This window comes from Emys orbicularis, chromosome 5 (genome assembly GCF_028017835.1).
Source record: "Emys orbicularis isolate rEmyOrb1 chromosome 5, rEmyOrb1.hap1, whole genome shotgun sequence".
In the NCBI taxonomy this organism is placed as follows: Eukaryota; Metazoa; Chordata; order Testudines; family Emydidae; genus Emys; species Emys orbicularis.
This window is the reverse complement of record NC_088687.1, coordinates 96772621-96791154: the sequence shown is the minus strand read 5'-3', so window position 1 is coordinate 96791154 and position 18534 is coordinate 96772621. Positions and strand designations below refer to the sequence as shown.

Here is an 18534-nt window from a genome sequence, read left to right as displayed (position 1 = left end):
GATCTAAAGCTACCCGAAATTTGGAGAATCTCAATGGTGAAAAGCGAGCATAGTCATCACTACACCTCCCAGGGCAGGTGATAGCAGGGGCAGTCCAGTCTGAGGAAGGGGAGTGGGAGATTCCTATCACACAATACAGATACTCTGGCTATGCTCCAGGGAGAGGATTTAGGACTTTAAGACTTTTGGACAGCTTTTTCAAAATTTACAAGTGCAAAGTTCTGGCTAACTGTCTTTTTGAATGTTCACATTTTTCCCTGTGGACAACGGCCAATCTGTCAAAATTCTGCCAACAATCTAAATTTCAGGGGGACTAAATTATGTAAGACAAGTTTAAAAAAAGGTCTCATTAATTTCACAAGTTTTGCCCAAGTTTATTGCCAATTCCACTATTTTAACACAAACATCAACATACGAGAAACCAAACAGGATTGACATAAGAACTCAAAGTGAATCACCTAATTAGGATGAGACAAAATAATAGTAAAAGACAAATTACATTTAAAAGTTATTTTTATGGTGTATTAATACTAAACACTGGGCACCGGCCTGCAATCCTTCTGAACTCAAACCTCACGGCTCGCCTACATAGGAAAGTTGTTGTGAACTAAGTTAGGGTGTGAATTAAAAACTCAATAGGTACTCTGCAATAATTCTACATGTGCACATACTTATTCCATGTTCAGAGTATCCACAGGGGTGCTACTATGGAATAGCTATGGGAGGAGGGTGGTGAGAGAGCAAAGAGATGGGAAGGAAAATGGAAGTGGGTGGACAGCAGGGGAGGAAAGAGAAGAAGGGGGGGGGAAGGAAGGCAATAGAGAGTGAAGGTGGAGGGAAGAGATCAATCCTAGAATCATAGAAATGCAGGGCAGATAGGGACCTCAAGAGGTCATCTAGTCCATCTACCTACACCGAGGGAGGACCAAATATAGCTAGACGATCCCTGACAGATGTCTGTCTAACCTGTTCTTAAAAACTTCCAATGATGGGGATTCCACAACCTCCCTTGGAAGCCATTTCCAGTAATTAGCTATCCTTATCATTAGAAATATTTTCCTAATATCTAAATCTTCCTTGCTACAGTGGACACGGAGAACAGTTGATCACTGTCCTCTTTATAAAAAGCCTGAAAGTATTTGAAGAGTGTTACCAGGTCCTCCCACAATCTTCTCTTCTCAAGACTAAACAAACTCAGTTTTTTACCCTTTCCTCATAGGTCAGGTTTTCTAAACCTTTGAACATTTTTGTTGCTCTCCTCTGGGCTCTCTCCAGTTTGTCCACATCTTTATTAAATTGGGGTGCCAAAAACTGGACACACTAATCCAGTTGAGGCCTCACCAGGACCAAGTAGAGAAAGAAAATTTCCTCCCATGTCTCAAATATGACACTCCTGTTAATAAACCCCAGAATATTAGCCTTTTTTGCAAATGGCTTTTATTCAATCAGTGTTCTGCTATAATCCCCAGGCCCTTTTCAGCAGCTTTCTTGAATTCCTTTTTCCTTTACATTTTCTTCCCCTGGGACCTTGGCCCCTGCTCCAGCTGTTTTCATCTGCTCAGAATCAGACCCCACTTCCTCAGGGTCTCAGGGATCACAAAGTTGGCTTGAAGCTGAGTGGAGCTGAGGATCTAGCCTCTGGACTCAAAGGGTACATCTACATGACAAAAAAAAAAAAAAAAACAACAACAACAACAACAACCCGCTGCAGCAAGTCTCAGAGCCCAGGTCAACTGCCTCAAGCTCACATGATGAGGCTAGAAATAGTCATGTAGACATTCCCGCTCAGGCTTTGAAACTGACGTGGGCTCTGAAACTTGCTGCCACTGGCATTTTTGCAGTATAGGCATACTCTTAGGGTCTGATACAACTCAAGCTTCCATTGACTTCAACGGGAGTTGGGGGTCAGACTTTTGATTAGCCAGTGTGGATATCAAAATAAGAATCACACGAACCACCTAGATCTCATTTAGGACACTACGATAGCTAAAAAGCAATCAATGGAAAAGGCTTGACAGTAGCTAGGTGGGGTGCCCGTGCAAAAAGACATTATAATCAGCTCCTTGAAAACCAAATCCACGCATGAAATAACAGGATCTGACAAATCCCACATAAGAGTCCTGAACAACTTACTGATTTCATAGAAAATGAAGGTTCAGTGCTGTGAGATCTGCACATAAAGGAACATTGATTGTCGGATAGATTGTGCCACCCTTGCTTATTCTGAGTAGTACCTTACTCCACTGATTTAAATGGGACTGCTCCCTGGGGAGTAATGTGCTACTCAGCATGAGCAAGGGGATCAGAATTCTTTGATAAATTAAAATAAATAAATGAAGATATAAAAGGGTTACAGAATCCCAGAGAAGTCCTTCCCAGCAGGCTCAAACCAAATCTTTAACTGCTTCATTAATAAATTGAGGCAGGGGGGGGCGGGCGAGAGACTATTAAAAAACAGTCTGCAAGAAGAAAGATCTAATTATTGATGGACACAACCTACTGATTTTTCCTGACACAGTCCAATCACTCAGCAGTGGAAGGAAGAATTTAAAAAAAATTATAAATGGCAATAGCAAAGCCTCAAACTTACATTTGGCTGAATTCCATGTTTAGTGTAGAGGGGAACTTTCTTATTGCCGAAAGCTATTTTTTTAATCTAACTGATTTTAAAATTACTGCTTGCAGCCAGACCATCACCACCACTACATTGGATCCTGACTCTGGAGGATGATACATGTTTTCTTTCCTTCTTTGAAATCCTAATTAAATATGAATCCCAGATCTGCATGCAGAGAGTGGTAGGCCTGCCTCTTACATGGATATGGATATAGTTGCCTCTGTGGTTACACCTATTGTCTGGGAGTCTTCAGAGGGCACCCTGGTGGCTTGGGACACTGTGCAGGGGGTGACAATAGAAAGGAGTGAGCAGGCTGGGATCTAGGTTGAGGATAAGGTGCATTGTCACCCCCATTAGTCTTGCAGAGATTTCCATGGAAAAGTAATAGTCTCGGACTCTCAGAGTGCTGGTGCCAGCCCTAGCCAGGGGAGGCCCAGATAATGTGGCTCCAGTGAAGACAAGAGAGTAAAGGGAAGGTTAAAACACTCAAACAGTAGAAAGGCATCAAGCCTCCATGTAAATGATCCCAGTCTCCTCTGGTGCCCTGGGATCTGTAGATTTTGTGGACTGGACACACAGTCTGGGCAACAGGGAGATGGAGTGAAAGCGACACAATGGAATGACTTGGGAGGAAACCCCACGAGGAGAACCTTCTAGCTTAGCTCCCTCCCATGAGGAGGATGCAGTCTGGCCCACTCTTCCCAGATGGATAAATATAAGCTACATGTGTGGTTAAATATTCTACTTTTGTCTTCACTCTATTTCATCAAGATTAGGCCCTCTATCTGGAAGGTATAACTCGTTAATCAAAATGGACAGTATGGAACCAAGTCCTGGTCCCATTTATGACAATGGAAAAAAGCCCTCAATAGGACCAGGATTTATCCCTTACAATGTTCTCTTACATGACCCTATAAATACATTGTCAGCTATTTTTCATGCACTGGACTCATAAACAAGTGTATATAGTCCTGAAAACAGTATAACAAACAACAGATAAATAAATAAAATACCATGAGTGCCTCTTCTGTGCACTGTTCTCGCTTCACCGGCATGACTGGAAATTCAAGGAGGGATTTCACTGTCTTCCTTTTGGCCTTTTCCATTTGAACGTTAGTAAAATAGTTGACAGCAGCAAACTCAATAAGAGCAGAGAACACAAAGGCAAAGCAGACAGCTATGAACCAGTCCATGGCAGTGGCATAGGATACTTTTGGCAATGAATGCCTTGCACTGATGCTCAATGTTGTCATTGTCAAAACTGTCGTTATTCCTTCAAAGCAAAGAAACAAAGCAAAATTAATTGCTCTATCCATATAGATCAGAATGCAAATAAAAAAAGAAAATTCAAAACCATCTAGTAGTTTTCCATTTGGGATTGCAAAACCTAATAACATAAAAAAATGCAATTAAATTGCAGATCTCAAGATAATCATCATTTAACTGAATATGCCATTTAAATCATCTTGCCAATGAATAATAAGGAGAAAGGAATATTCATTTTTTTAAAAAATAGCACTAGTGATCCTTATAGCTTTAAAGCAAAATAAGCAACAACAATTTGTGAGAAAACACTGCTGTACTGCGCTTGACCTTGCAGTCCAGGGATAACGTAACTCTAATGCCATAAGAGGATCTCAATTCAGGTCCCAAGTTGAGACTAATACTCCCATGCTAGTAAAATGTGTGAAGAGCAAGATCTCTCAATCCTTCATGAAAAGAGAGCCCTGTGTCTTGCTCTCAAGCAAAGGTCTGTGGGCGAACGGGAACAGTGATTGGACCTGATCTTCCAGTTTTTATTCTGGCAAAACTCCAGTTGAAGCCAATAGGAGACTTGTCTGAGTAAGGACTTCAAAATGAGGTCCTTTATGGGCTGAGGTGTTTTGATTTGTGTGCAGCTGTTATCATCCACATTGATGAGTTTCCTCAACATGGAACTTCTAAGAGGAAATAAGGGGCAAAATAGGTGGACCCTAAAGGTCTGCCTTACATAAAAATATGATTGTGCTTCATTATGCAGAAAAGGAATTTATCTGACAGGAGGAGGAAGACAATTACCTCATATGGAAATTTATGCATTTTATACTTAATACAAGGGCTTGCCACATATGAATAATGCATTAAACCCTGGCTTGTGACAACATACTACCAATCACCACCATGAATTCTATATACATGCAGTTTATACTGTATAAATACCAATAAAGTGTTACTGCTCCTTTGGGGGCATGAGGGAATGCATAGCCACGTGAAAAGCCCCATGTGTGAATTGTGTAGGTAATCTGAAACTGACAGCAATAAAACCTTTGTGCCTCCACTTATCAGCATATTTTTGTACAGGAATCGTATGTTATATAATTTCATGCTGTGGGTTAGTATTTGGTAGATATTTCCTTTTAAAAGCATTATATTGTAATATACAGTACTGTACTCAGGCTAAAGAAGAAAAATATCAAATTATCTTCAGCGTCTCCATCAAACTTGTGTTTTTCCCCTATTCTACTGATAATCCAGGTAGAAATAGAACCATTAAGATTAAAGAAAACAATGTATTTTGGTGCTCAAAAAAATTGGAGTATTGTCAGGCTGGCAACTTTGTTATTTAACAAGGCACCCACAACCTTATCTTTCTGCTAGAAGTATGGAGATGAAACTCAGATATTGTCAGCTGAAAGAGAACACTTAATTAAAATCTGCATGCATGAAGGTCTCAGCTGAACTCAAAAACTGCATTTCAGGTATTACAATGAAGTAAATACATAGTATAAAACTAAATTGTAAGCTTGCTTTCTTATGCTATGCAAAGTACTGCAAGCACTGTTCATGCCTCAAAAAAATTCCACTTCTTCCAACACAAGATATACTTATTGTACTATGAATATGCTGCTTAAGTTTTAACAGAATAACCCAAAAGAAAACTCAGTGATTACTCTTTACTCTACTTATGAAAACAAATATCTGTACTGATTTTGGCTTAGTGTGTGGTTCATACATTAAGAATCTCACCATGTAAAATGAATAATTCTATTTGAAAATAAAGTTTTTAATGGATATTGAAATTCCTGAGCTCATGTTGGTTGGCCCCATTTCTTTTGAAAAGTAAATCTGTGACACTAGCAGTATGGGAATCTAATACATAAATGCTTCATCCAGATAAAACTATATAGGGTCTCTGGAGAACACAAGGAGGCCACCAATGCAGGTTGTATAACAGGTTGAATAGGAACCTTGCACGAGAATAAAAAGAAAAATAGCAGGTTCATGGAAAGGGAGGGAAGTTAACCCCAAGTCAAACCCAACAAGATAAATACAGTTCATTGTGAGCTTGCAGGAGTCTTACTCATAAAGGTGATGGTGGACATACTGATGTGGGTGATGGGATTTTCTCAGGCTAATTAAAATAATTTAGCTAGTAAAGAAATTCCTGTGGAAATCGTTGTTTCTAAAGAAGAGGACTCTGTTTTCCAAGACCCAGTAGTTTGGCTGATATGTCTTTACTGATGGCATTATTAATGTGTTGGTTAGCAGCGGAAGGTGCTGACCTTTCCTAAACATGCAGTGGTCAGAGTCCTCCTCGAGAAGACACCACTTGATGCTGGAGTGATTTGTCAATTATTTCCCAGAATCAAACCTCTCCTATTTGGGGAGAGAGATTGAAAAGCTAGTAACTATTAAATTACCCATGGCCGTCAGTGGCACCATGGGTAAATTCTGAACTAAGCAGCCAATCTACAATTGGGAGAGCCTAGCGATGTTGAGAAGGGAAAAACATAATAAAATAAATAAAATAAAATGGTGTTGACGGGGCAGAAGTTCTTCCCCAGAATGTTTTCAATGTATCAGATGCAATTTTCTGTATTTTATAAGCTTTTAAGATATTTCAAAAATATCCCAGCCCCTAACTGCTCCTTATGTTTATGTGTGTCATAGGCTAACTTTCCAGACTAGCAAATAATGTTCTATTAAAATGCTAACAGACATGAGCCTTAAACACACCTGTGCATTTCCAAGTAGATACACATAGAAGCATTTTTTTAAAAAGAATCAGCATAGTAAGCAAAAACATAAAACCCCTAAAACTACGCAGATTATTTCTCCCCCTTTCCTAAGGGACACTGATCTCCCATATCCACCAGCAGCAGCTCTCCAAAACTCCACCTCGTCTATAGAATCCCATACCCGATATGTAAAAATCAGATCTTTTGTACATAGTTTATTGTAAGATTTTGGCACCAAACTTATACAATAACAACACAAAGATGACTTACTACTGTGCATGTTTCTGTTACTTATCAGCATTACAATAGGTTTGGCTAGTATAGGATGTGAGCCATATAAGGCAGCATAATTTCTGTGGGCGGGCTTGCAGAACTCAACTCTATAGATCTATAGAACTGGCCCCTAAAAACTGTGAGCTTTGTCTTCCTATGGTAACTAGCATTAATGCAAGCTCAGAACTCACTGAGGCTAATTATTTAATTCTTTTTTTTTTAACCCAGTTATACTTTTGCCCTTCACAACATTCCCTGGCAACAGGTTCCACAGGTTCACTGTAAGAAGTACTTCCTAATGTTTGTTTTAAACCTCTGCCTGTTAATTTCACTGGGTGACCTCTGGTTCTTGTATTATGTATAGGGGTAAACAGCACTTCTGTATTAACTTTCTCCACAACAATCATGATTTTATAGACCTCTATCATATCCTCCTTCCTTAATCATCTCTTTTCTAAGATGAACAGTCCCAGTCTTTTTTAATCTCTCCTCATATGGAAGCTGTTCCATAACCCTAATCATTTTGTTGCCCTTTTCTGTACTTGTTCCAGTTCTAAGATATCTTTTTTTGAGATGAGGTGACCAGAACTGCATGCAATATTCTAGGTGTGGGAATATCATGGATTTATATAATGGCATTATATTTTCTGTCTATGCCTTTCTGAATGGTTCCTAACATTCTGTTAGCTTTTTGGACTGGCTGCCATCATTTGTTCCTTTATTTGCAGCTAAAATGGAGAGTGTATACTTAGAGAATTTTTAGACTGCTGTGCTAAACCAAATAGGCGCTGCTTTATTTTAAGTGATAAAATGTGGCCTTCAACTGTAAACTTGTGAATCTAAATCCTTCCCACATCATCAATGAGATGCTGCTTAGGCCATGAACAAGGCTCCACCATCCCTGTCTATCCTGGGCTGCTCTTTTCACGTCCTCTGTGTTGTTAAGTCTACACATTTTCCCTCTCAGAGTAATGGTTGACAGAGGGATTCTTTCAATTGACCCCTGTCACATGTTCCTCCAGCTGCCCAATTGCATGCCTACCATGGTAGATGTTCTGGATTATTCTTAACACGTGTCCTAGATATTTTCATCTTCTTTTCTGGATAACTTTAGAAATAAGGAGTTGCAGAACTCTGAGGAATCTCAGCATTTGTTTAAAATTAATTCAGTTTCATACTTAGTATTTTCCTGAAGCATTTGGACATCTGTCTATATCTCTGGTGGATTTCTAGCTTTCAAATCATAATATTTCAGTTGATGATTCATAGTTTGGTCTTTAAGTTGTAGATTTTCAATGGCTAAATCTTGTTACTGCAGCTGTTATCTTGCCAATTCATGACATTATTTTTAGTCGGGGGGTCCACATGGAAAATGCTGCCTGTATTTGAAATTCATAGCACACACACACAGTTTAATGCATTTTAATGTGGGGATTAATCCTCAAGTGTGATTTTTAGGGTGGGGGAGATGTGGTATTATGCAGTGGTGACTTTGAGAATTATGGATGTTTTTTATGAAGTCGTGTCAAAATGCCTTCACAAATTTCTTGAAACAGTCAAAGTAATGACTCTCTCTTAACATTTATATAATTACATACTAATTTTATCCTATATTGATTTCATTATGGTAAAATTTATTTAAATATGTTCTCTGCTTGTTTTGTCTATATGTGTAATTTATGATTTTCTTACACCATGTAATTTCTAAAAAAAATTAGCTTATTTCAACATCATGTTTTACAATTATAGAACATGGGCAAAGGGTGTTTTAATTTTAGCTCGATATGGTAGTCTATCAGACCCCTTCTATTCCGGAAGGCAGCTTTTGCACAGTGGCAGCTCAGGCTCAAACAAGGAAAACAGCACCATAAAGACAATCACCTGAAACTCCTGCACTGTTCCAAGACATACTGGAGTGCAATCCTCATGGGTAATGACCTAATCTTGTGGGGGAAGTAAAAAGTAATTGGTATACTGATGTTGAGACTTTCCAACAAGCCACCAGCTTTGATCTACAATGGATAATTCTAAGATGCTGCCCAACCAAACTATCCGAGGCAAATTTGAAAAGGTGAATGCTCAGCAAATACCAGGATGGACAGCTTTTAATGTGATGATTTCTTCTGCCACACCAACCATCACATCTATTGGGTACTGCCCAATGCTGCCAGCACCACCTACTGAAGCGAGTACAGTTTTTACTGTAATGAAGAATGTCAGCAAGATGTCCTGGACTCTTGGCCAAGATTACAGTGTCCCAATATTTGATGGGGCTATATATTGTAAGGCCAAAGAGAGAGCCAGTGGAGGCACCCAAAGGAATTTTAGAAAACAATCTTAAGAAGGGTAGATGCCACATAGCAGACATTTCTTGCTGTAATTGGAAAGAAGTATGAAGACAGTGGCCTTGAAGACAATCTCACAGAATCGCAGGTGTATGGTAGCAACACAGCAAGCAAGGTACTAAACGGCAAATCATACCACCATGGAGTGAGGGCCCACAACCTTGTAGTGGAGGCTTTGTCCAGACTGCAGTGGATAACATTTTGTAAGTGGGTACAAGACAATGAGAGCGACTGTGATGTAGACATCACCAACAGCAAGCTCCAAGAATGTCAAAATGTGGCAGCAACACTTTCCCAGCTCAGTGATGCCTTCAAGAATGCACGGGATGTATTGCACAGAGTCTGCAATTTTGGAACATCAATTTTCCAACCTTTGCATTTTGGGATGATTACATCAAAATGGTTAACATCTTAATGTGTTTCATTAGAGCTGAACGTGAAAGCAACTGGGACCTGCACCTTGTTGACAGCTGTAGAGATGCTACCGCTATTTTTTGTCTTTGACCACACCAACTATGGTATCTGGGTATCTGAGAACATCAATGATATGAAGCTTCTGCCAGATTATGCCCCCAAAGTTCATGAGCAGTCCGTGCATGGAAATCATGCTGTGGCTCAGTCTAGCAATAAATTCAGCAAAGTATGGACAGACATGGCACTCAAACAAAGAGTAAACTGTGAGAGTAAAGTAGAAGCGAGTATATGGGGTTTCATTTTGAAACCAGGAGCCTTGGCTAGATGGTTCATCGCTGCTCATAAGCACTCAGCTATCACAGCTTCCATGAAAGTAATGTGTGATAAGGCAGACTCATATGTTTCAGAAGGAAAACATAAGGAGGGCATGCAGCATGATGTAGGAGATGTAGATAAGGTTGTTCACATCATCGTCAACTCCATGACAAAGTTATTTGATTTGAATGCTGACTTAACAGACTCACAAACATTGCAGCTGCATTGCTGCATTGCGCAGAGGTTGCCACACAGCTTGTTACTGAGAATGATACAGGAATCAAAGCAATGGAACAGTTTGTAGAAGATAGATTAAATTCAAATATCACTGGATTCTTTGAATCACTGCACAAGCTCAACAATCAAGATATTTGCATCAATAAGGAAAAGATCAAATCTGAAGTTAGTAGTGATTGCAGACAGGGAGTTGTTAGCCATCCTGTAGTAGCTGCACAAACAATAGAGATTAATCTGAAGGAAGTTTTCACACATGTGTTTGCCACAGTTCCCTATGCTCTAGCACATTCTGATGGTACCCTGAACAAAAACGACAAAGAATGAGTAATTGCCTGAATTAGAAAAAGAAACAGAGTCAATGTATCCAACATGCCCACAGCTTGGAGAATATAGCTGTTATACAAATGGTCACACAAGGAGGTGCAACTAGCTTTGCAGAACTTGCTGAATTGAACTTCAGAATAGTACGCCAGCCTCTACAGAGTTATGAGAGCTGCAAAAGAGTATATGTTGATCAAAGATAATATGAAGTCAAAGATTCAAGTAAAGCTTTTGAGAGTGCACAAAAGCAATCCTCACAAAGTAATGAAGTCAAAAGCCATGATTCCAAAACACCCATCCTAAAGCAGTGCAGCAGTTCATTGGAAATCCCAAGAATAAAGCACATCTGGTAATATTTTTGTCAGATTCATGGTGTGATATGGCAGAAACTTTACTCATCCCAGCTCAGAAAATGGTTATTGCAGGTAGATTCAAGGATGGCCTCATTGCTTGCATGGTCATTTCAGATGGAGCTGTAGATCAAAAATATCTATTCTCATTGCATGAAAAAGCAGATACACAGCCTCAACCTCATGTTGCACGTTTCACAAGAATACCCTTATGTAGTGGTGTGAGCTCCAGACACTGACGTTGCAGTTCTCGATGTACATTTTATTCACAAGTAAATAGCTCAAGACCTTCGGTTTCATACTGGTATGAAAGATAAATCCAGGTTTATACCAACCCACACAATAGCAGCTCAATTTGGCCAACAACTATGCAGAATGTTGCCAGCAGTACATATGCTGACTGGGTGTAATTCAACCAGCAGTCTGGCAGAAGTTGGCAGACTAAAACCATGGAAGCGTGTCAAGAAAAAAAAAATTAGAAGCCTTACTAATTTTGGCATTACAGTGGATATACTTCCTGCACAGCTGAAATCAGTAGAACTTCTAGTAATCCTTCTCTATGACCCAACAGCTAACTCAGTGGATGTAAATAGTGTACGATATAAGCTTTTCTGTTGCAATCAGGCCCGGAACAAGGCCCTCCCCCAATTTACAGTAATCTTCTGCAACATACCAAGCATGCAAATTACCAGACCCTTATCTGGAACCATGACATGGAGGCTCAGCCTGACATCCCTTCCCCATTGGAAATGACTGGCAACATGACCAGGGTGGACACATTTCACCAACACTAATGACACAGACACCGAAGCACTCCTAGAATTCATTATATGGGATGTAAAAAAACCAAAGTGTAAGCTCAACTACAGTTGCTCAAGACAGAGCATGGAGTGCACACAGGCTTACTTGTGTACTTGTGGTGAGAAAGTTGCCAGTGTGGATCCAGATAGAAAGCTGGCTAGATCGTCGGGCTCAACGGGTAGTGATCAATGGCTCCATGTCTAGTTGGCAGCCGGTATCAAGCGGAGTGCCCCAAGGGTCGGTCCTGGAGCCGGTTTTGTTCAATATCTTCATTAATGATCTGGAGGATGGCGTGGACTGCACTCTCAGCAAGTTTGCAGATGACACTAAACTGGGAGGAGTGGTAGATCGCTGGAGGGTAAGGATGGGATACAGAGGGACCTAGAAAAATTAGAGGATTGGGCCAAAAGAAATCTGTTGAGTTTCAACAAGGACAAGTGCAGAGTCCTGCACTTAGAACGGAAGAATCCTATGAACTGCTACAGATTAGGAACCGAATGGCTAGGCAGCAGTTCTGCAGAAAAGGACCTAGGGGCTACAGTGGACGAGAAGCTGGATATGAGTCAACAGTGTGCCCTTGTTGCCAAGAAAGCTAACAGCATTTTGGGTTGTATAAGTAGGGGCTTTGCCAGCAAATCGAGGGACATGATCATTCCCCTCTATTCGACATTGGTGAGGCCTCATCTGGAGTACTGTGTCCAGTTTTGGGCCCCACACTACAAGAAAGATGTGGAAAAATTGGAAAGAGTCCAGTGGAGGGCAACAAACATTATTAGGGGGCTGGACCACATGACTTATGAGGTGAGGCTGAGGGAACTGGGATTGTTTAGTCTGCAGAAGAGAAGAATGAGGGGGGAATTTGATAGCTGTTTTTAATTACCTAAAAGGGGGTTCCAAACAGGATGGATCTAGACTGTTCTCATTGGTACCTGATGACAGAACAAGGAGTAATGGTCTCAAGTTGCAGTGGGGGAGGTTTTGGTTGGATATTAGGAAAAACTTTTTCACTAGGAGGGCGGTGAAGCACTGGAATGGGTTACCTAGGGAGGTGGTGGAATCTCCTTCCTTAGAGGTTTTTAAGGTCAGGCTTGACAAAGCCCTGGCTGGGATGATTTAGTTGAGGATTGGTTCTGCTTTGAGCAGGGGGTTGGACTGGATGACCTCCTGAGGTCCCTTCCAACCCGGATATTCTATGATTCAGATGAGTCTGAGACTACAGATGGCTCAGACAGACATGTTGCATATGGCAAATATATTGACAAAGGATAGACACACATATATAATGTCATATTGCCCATCACTGAGAGGGTGTCCATTGGCTATTAGTGTTTTGTTAGCACCATGGTGTTCAATAGTATACCTGGCTTCTATTATAATGAATGTTTAAAACTTGTGTGTCAATAAATAACCTATGTATTTATCAATACAAAACATGAGGCCAACATTCTTTAAGTAATGAGCCTCAATAACGTGTTAAAAAAACCTTTTATATGACTAAGATTTGTTTCTGTCATATAAAATAAATTGTTGAAATCCCATTTTATTGGCAATTTTTTCTTTCATACTTGTTTTGACAACTTAAGTACATTTTTTGTGGCCTTTTCACTTGTGCAAAAGGTTGTTTAGACATGGGTACAAAAATCTTGCATTAGCATACTTGGCTATCACTTTACAATACCATATCCACCCTAGATAAGTACCTAAGTGACACTTCTATCAAAATAACATAGTTGTTGGTTTCTGTATTGGGGGAGGGGATGCTACATCACCAGCAATGTCCAGCCAGGCCCCCAGACTATTCCATCTGGACATCCCCATTGCCTTGCATGTTACTGCCTATGTACGTGAATTGACCACCTCTTGTATACCTTCCCTGTCTAATGTAAGGTTCTCATTAGATTTGTTTTTTTTCTTTTTCTTCATTACTGATTATTATCCAGGTCTTTTTGTGATGCTGGACAGTCTTTCAATCTTTGCTTGAGTGTTGGTTGAGCTGTCACTTAGAAGTATTAACTTGTAGTATTATTATTCTTTTAAATCTATATATAATACATCTTTTGGCTGAATGCTCTCCAGCTGATTAATCTCGCTTCAAAATACAATACATTATAGAGTCACTTTACAAGATTGCTTTAACCATGCTTGTTTTTTCCATTCCTTTGTTAGGAACCAGCTTAGTTTCGTACATTTTGTCTTCCACACATTTGTTGGTTTCATTTTCAGTGTTCATTGTAGCGTCTCTTTTCAAATTGTATTTTAATGTGTGTCACTTTAATATTTTCTGATCGTTTGCCTAATTGCTTTTTCGGTTCATTTTCATGGAGGCAGCAGGAGAAAAGAGACAGTTTAACTGCAAGTACAGGACCTAAACGTAAATTCCTTACTCAGACAAAACTCCACTGATGTTAGTGAGACTTGTGCCCAAGATCTGTGCACACACATACGCAATTCCAAAAAAATTAGTTCAATGACACTTCAGTTGGAGTTACTCTAAGAAGAGCCAGGAACATACACCTGAGGGTAAAACTGTCTCTTCTGCAGGCTGAGGGCCTGATTTGGATATGGGGGTTTCCCCATTTGCTTCAATGGGTACAGGGATGGGTCCCAATAAATGTAACCCTGCTACAATCAACCATATTCCCCTCCAAGTTAAATATTCCAAGTTTCCCTCCACGGTCCAGTGATCCAAGTTACATATTCCTAATATTTATAATTAGGCAGATAGTAAATGAAGGACCATCTGCCTTTGAACTTAATTTATTTTCTCATGTTAGCAGCACTGTTTTAGAGGAAGTATGCATATTCTGTCCCATAATGAGGATTATTCTAGTAAAAATGATTAGAGGAAGAAACATAATTAAATGGAAAAAAAGAAGAAGAAGAGATTATAATTACCAAATACGGTTCTAGCTGGAACAGATTCCTTATTTATCCAAAATGACACCTGCGAGAGGATCACAGTCATAATGCATGGGATATATGTCTGAATCATAAAATAACCCATTTTCCGTCTGAGGTGGAAGTAAACTGTCATAACAACATATTCACCTATAAAATAAAGCAAAAGGCAAATATGCTTCTGACCCTGTATGCAATTTTGCAGAATAACCATGTTTCTGACAGCCAACCAGAATTAGATATGAAAATATTATCTTCAGAGCTTAGCAACACAAGCACTGAAAGATGTGTTGCTTAGGAAACAAGAAGGAAAGGAAGTATGATATCAAACAAAATGGAAAGTAATATGACCTTACAATGCCATTCTGGAGACATAATATAAAAGACTATAAATTAATAGGTAATGTTGGATTGCCTTTTATGGTTTAAGTGCTATTTAAGAGGTCTTTTGCCATCTCAAGAAGAAAACACTCTCAAGGCATACAAGGCATCTATTTACCATCTATCCAGCTGTGGCATCTGTAATATCCATTTCACTGTACATAGACACCATACTATAATATCTAGGTACTACCTTATGATACATATTAGTTTATATGGAAACTTGTAATTGTTTCAGAAGGGGTTTCCATTCTAGTACTGCTGTCATAATTAAACAGTGAATGAATAAATAAATACTCTGTACTTACATAATGCCTTTAAAATTCTTTACTGGTATCAGTTAATTTAGTCTGACAACCACTACCTGAGGTGGCCATCATTATTAAAAGTGTGAGAAATATTCAGAATGAAATGCAAATGGTGAGTCTTATCCAACTGCCATTGAAGTCAATGGGAATCTTTCCATTTGGATCAGACCCACTCTCAGCTAACATGGTGTGCTTCAGAACTATGGGGATTCGGAAAACAAAATGACTGTAGAGAAAGAGATTTACAATAATGGTTAAAACCAGTCTCAGAAAGTCATGTAAATAGCAGTACAGCAGGAATTATTTTAACTTTAGCTTTAGAATGACACTGTTGTTTGTACCTTTATCACTATGACAGAGGTGTATAAAACAATGAATGGGAAAGGAAGGGTAAACTGAGCCTTCAAACATTCACAGTTATATTTGATAGGATAATTGTATATATAAATAGATAGATATAGATTATAAACTCTCATCCTCTAGGGCATAAACCAACCACTGACTGACAGGAGTTAGGAAAAATATTCCATCATGGGCAGGTTATTCTAAGTTGTCCATTCTGGGATTTCATGTACCTATTTCTGAAGCATCTGGTACTGACCACTGTCAAAAACAGGACGCTGAACTAGATGGACCTGATTTGATCCAGTATGGCAATGCCAATGTTTCTAGGCTTCCAACCCCCAGTTAGAAATTATTTTGGGGAAGTTCTATGGCCTGCGTTATACAGGAGGTCAGATTAGATGATCACAATGGACCCTTCTGGCTTTGGAATCTATGAATCTACGATAGGGAATGGAGACCACAAACTAGACCAGGCCAGACCAAGAAGAGCAGGTACAGTCCAGTTTGGAGCAGGCCTCCTCAGGGGGCATGAACTCTTACTCGTTTGAAATCAATGAGGCTATTTCAGTGAGTCATGACTACTCACAAGAGAAAAAAGTTTGCAAGATTAGATCCCAAGACTGTCCTAGATCCTGCAGAGGAGATCAGGGAAGGCTCCTGTGCCACTTTCTTCCCAGAATAGGACTATGCACAATCTACCCCCTTATCTTCTCATTCCAGTCAATGGAAATTCCCCTCCAAAAAAAAACCAACACCAAAACCAAAGGATTTCCATTGTAGTGGTAGAGTGGCTCCACCAGTCACCACCCATATAGACACACACACACACAAACACAGAGTCATGAAAATTCAGAGCCTTCTGCTAGAAACTACAGTATTAATTAATGATATCACAGCTGGCCCCTTCAAAAAGCCTACATTTAAATCCAGAATTTAATTACAGGGAAAGTAACACAAACAGTCTAGTACAGAATAAATGGCTTTGAAGTCCAGTCTTCACCACAGGTGAAATCGTGGCCCCTTGAAGTCAATGGCAAAAATCCCATTGACTTCAGCAGGGACAGGATTTCACTCCATGCATCTCTGAGCTAGTGTTCTGAAGACAAACTAACATAACAAGCTTAGACTGCAAGAGGTCTCCAGAAACTGTTGTGTTGTTTGTTTGTTTGTTTTTTGGGGGGGGGGGGGGGAGGGACGGGGGGGGAGTGGCAGAGAAGCGATCTGGTTTGTCTTCTTATCTTATGGATAATCAACAACATCTCATGCTAATAATATCCAGAGATATTAAGAAAATGTTGTTTTATCTTGAAATAAAAAATAGAGAGATCTGTCAAATACATTTCCTCAATCTGTTGTTTAATTTTGTCTTTATCCTGCCATAGCATTTCATTTTACAGTACCAGACATCAAGGATTTAGTAATGTAATTTTGTAACAAATCAACAATAGATAATATTTTTAAAATAAATTTTATAAAACAGCTAACCAGTGAGATTTCACTTACAGGGGCTACCTTGTTATTGTCACTTGCCTTAGTAGAAATTTTAGCAGCACAAATAGCAGTGTAGGCTCAGTTGTGATTACCACTATGCTAATCTGAATAGAGTTCTAATTTATTACTTTAACAACATATTCTGCATGTTGTTTTTCTATTCTGAATTGTTTGCATTGCCAAACAAAAGCAAGTATTTCCCCATATAATACACACAGAGTACCGAGAAAGTACTTTTATAACTTTTATAACTGAGACTTCAAGGCCTCTAACAGCCTTAGTTACATGGCTCCCGACTCTACAAATTACATTTTAAGCAATCACTACACGCATTCATCTAGGCTTTCTGACTAGTGACCTCATACTTGCTTTCTGAGGGGACTTTGAACTCCACTGTAGTGAATCTGCAAGTGGTAATATGAAGAATGAAAACCTGAGCTCTGATTTAAGTTTGCATATGCATATACATAATATGCCAGTAAACGCTATGGAATACCTTATAGAAAAGGCTAGGACAAAATTACATTGTTAATTCCACATCTCAAATTGATTCACATTGACGAGATTCTTACCTGTAATAGATTTAACAGTTTCAGTGGACACGGTATGCCCAAGCAGGTCATACTGAACTAAACTGGAAGACTCTTCAGGAACTTCCACAGATTGCTCAGGTCCTTTTGTCCAGGTGTAAATCATTTCACTCTTTGGATATGCATCTAAAACAACATATTGTTAGCATGAATAAATAGAAAATGTCTCATCACTCCATATTAAGGTCCTGATACGAAGCCCATTGAAATCAATGTAATATGTATGGAACCACCATGAACTTGTGTGGGCTGTGTAGACATAACTAGAGGGACTCAAACTTAGACCCACCCCCTGCCAATTGCGTCCTAGGACCCAGCTCCTGAGTACTTGCTGACCTGAGTCTGAGAGACTTGTGTGTGTGGACAGAAGAGGGATTTTGGCTCAAACCTAACTCTGAGCCCAGGTTTTCAATTCAGTGTAGACATACCCAAGGTGGATACATCTGAAAGGCTGGGGACACATTTATTTTAAGGAAATAACACTTATGCCAAGCTCAGAAATTCTCAAAATATTTGCCAAAATCCAAAGGCCTGTAAAAAAATTCCCAGCAGCCAAAATATACTCCCAGTCCCCAAGAAATATTCAAATATTAATATGAAATAAAGTGATAATGCCTAGCATGGAGTCTCTACATAGCCAATACTCATGTTAAAGCCAAATCCAGCCCTCCTTTTACATGTGAAATGAGTATGACCTTTTTACCATTTCACTGAACATAGGGCTCCAATCTGCCAAGTGCAATTTCCACTGCATGTATTTAAACTGGCCAGTGATCCCCCTGGAGAATTCTCCCAGTATAGGGGGAATCTCTGCTAACATGGCTTTTGTCATAGCCACCTCTTATGCCAG

At 39.5% G+C, this 18534-nt stretch overlaps 1 protein-coding gene across 2 annotated transcripts in view; it reads right to left on the bottom strand.

The window, feature by feature from the left end:
• GABRA4 (gamma-aminobutyric acid type A receptor subunit alpha4) overlaps positions 1–18534 on the bottom strand; it is a 59220-nt gene that overhangs the window by 24977 nt on the left and 15709 nt on the right. For both annotated transcript variants that reach the window (XM_065404602.1, XM_065404601.1), the window contains exons 6-8: positions 17667–17810; positions 14567–14719; positions 3631–3890 (exon numbers count right to left, since the gene is read on the bottom strand). In XM_065404602.1, the coding sequence (XP_065260674.1) occupies positions 3631–3890; positions 14567–14719; positions 17667–17810 (557 nt within the window). The remainder of the gene's footprint in view (positions 1–3630; positions 3891–14566; positions 14720–17666; positions 17811–18534) is intronic.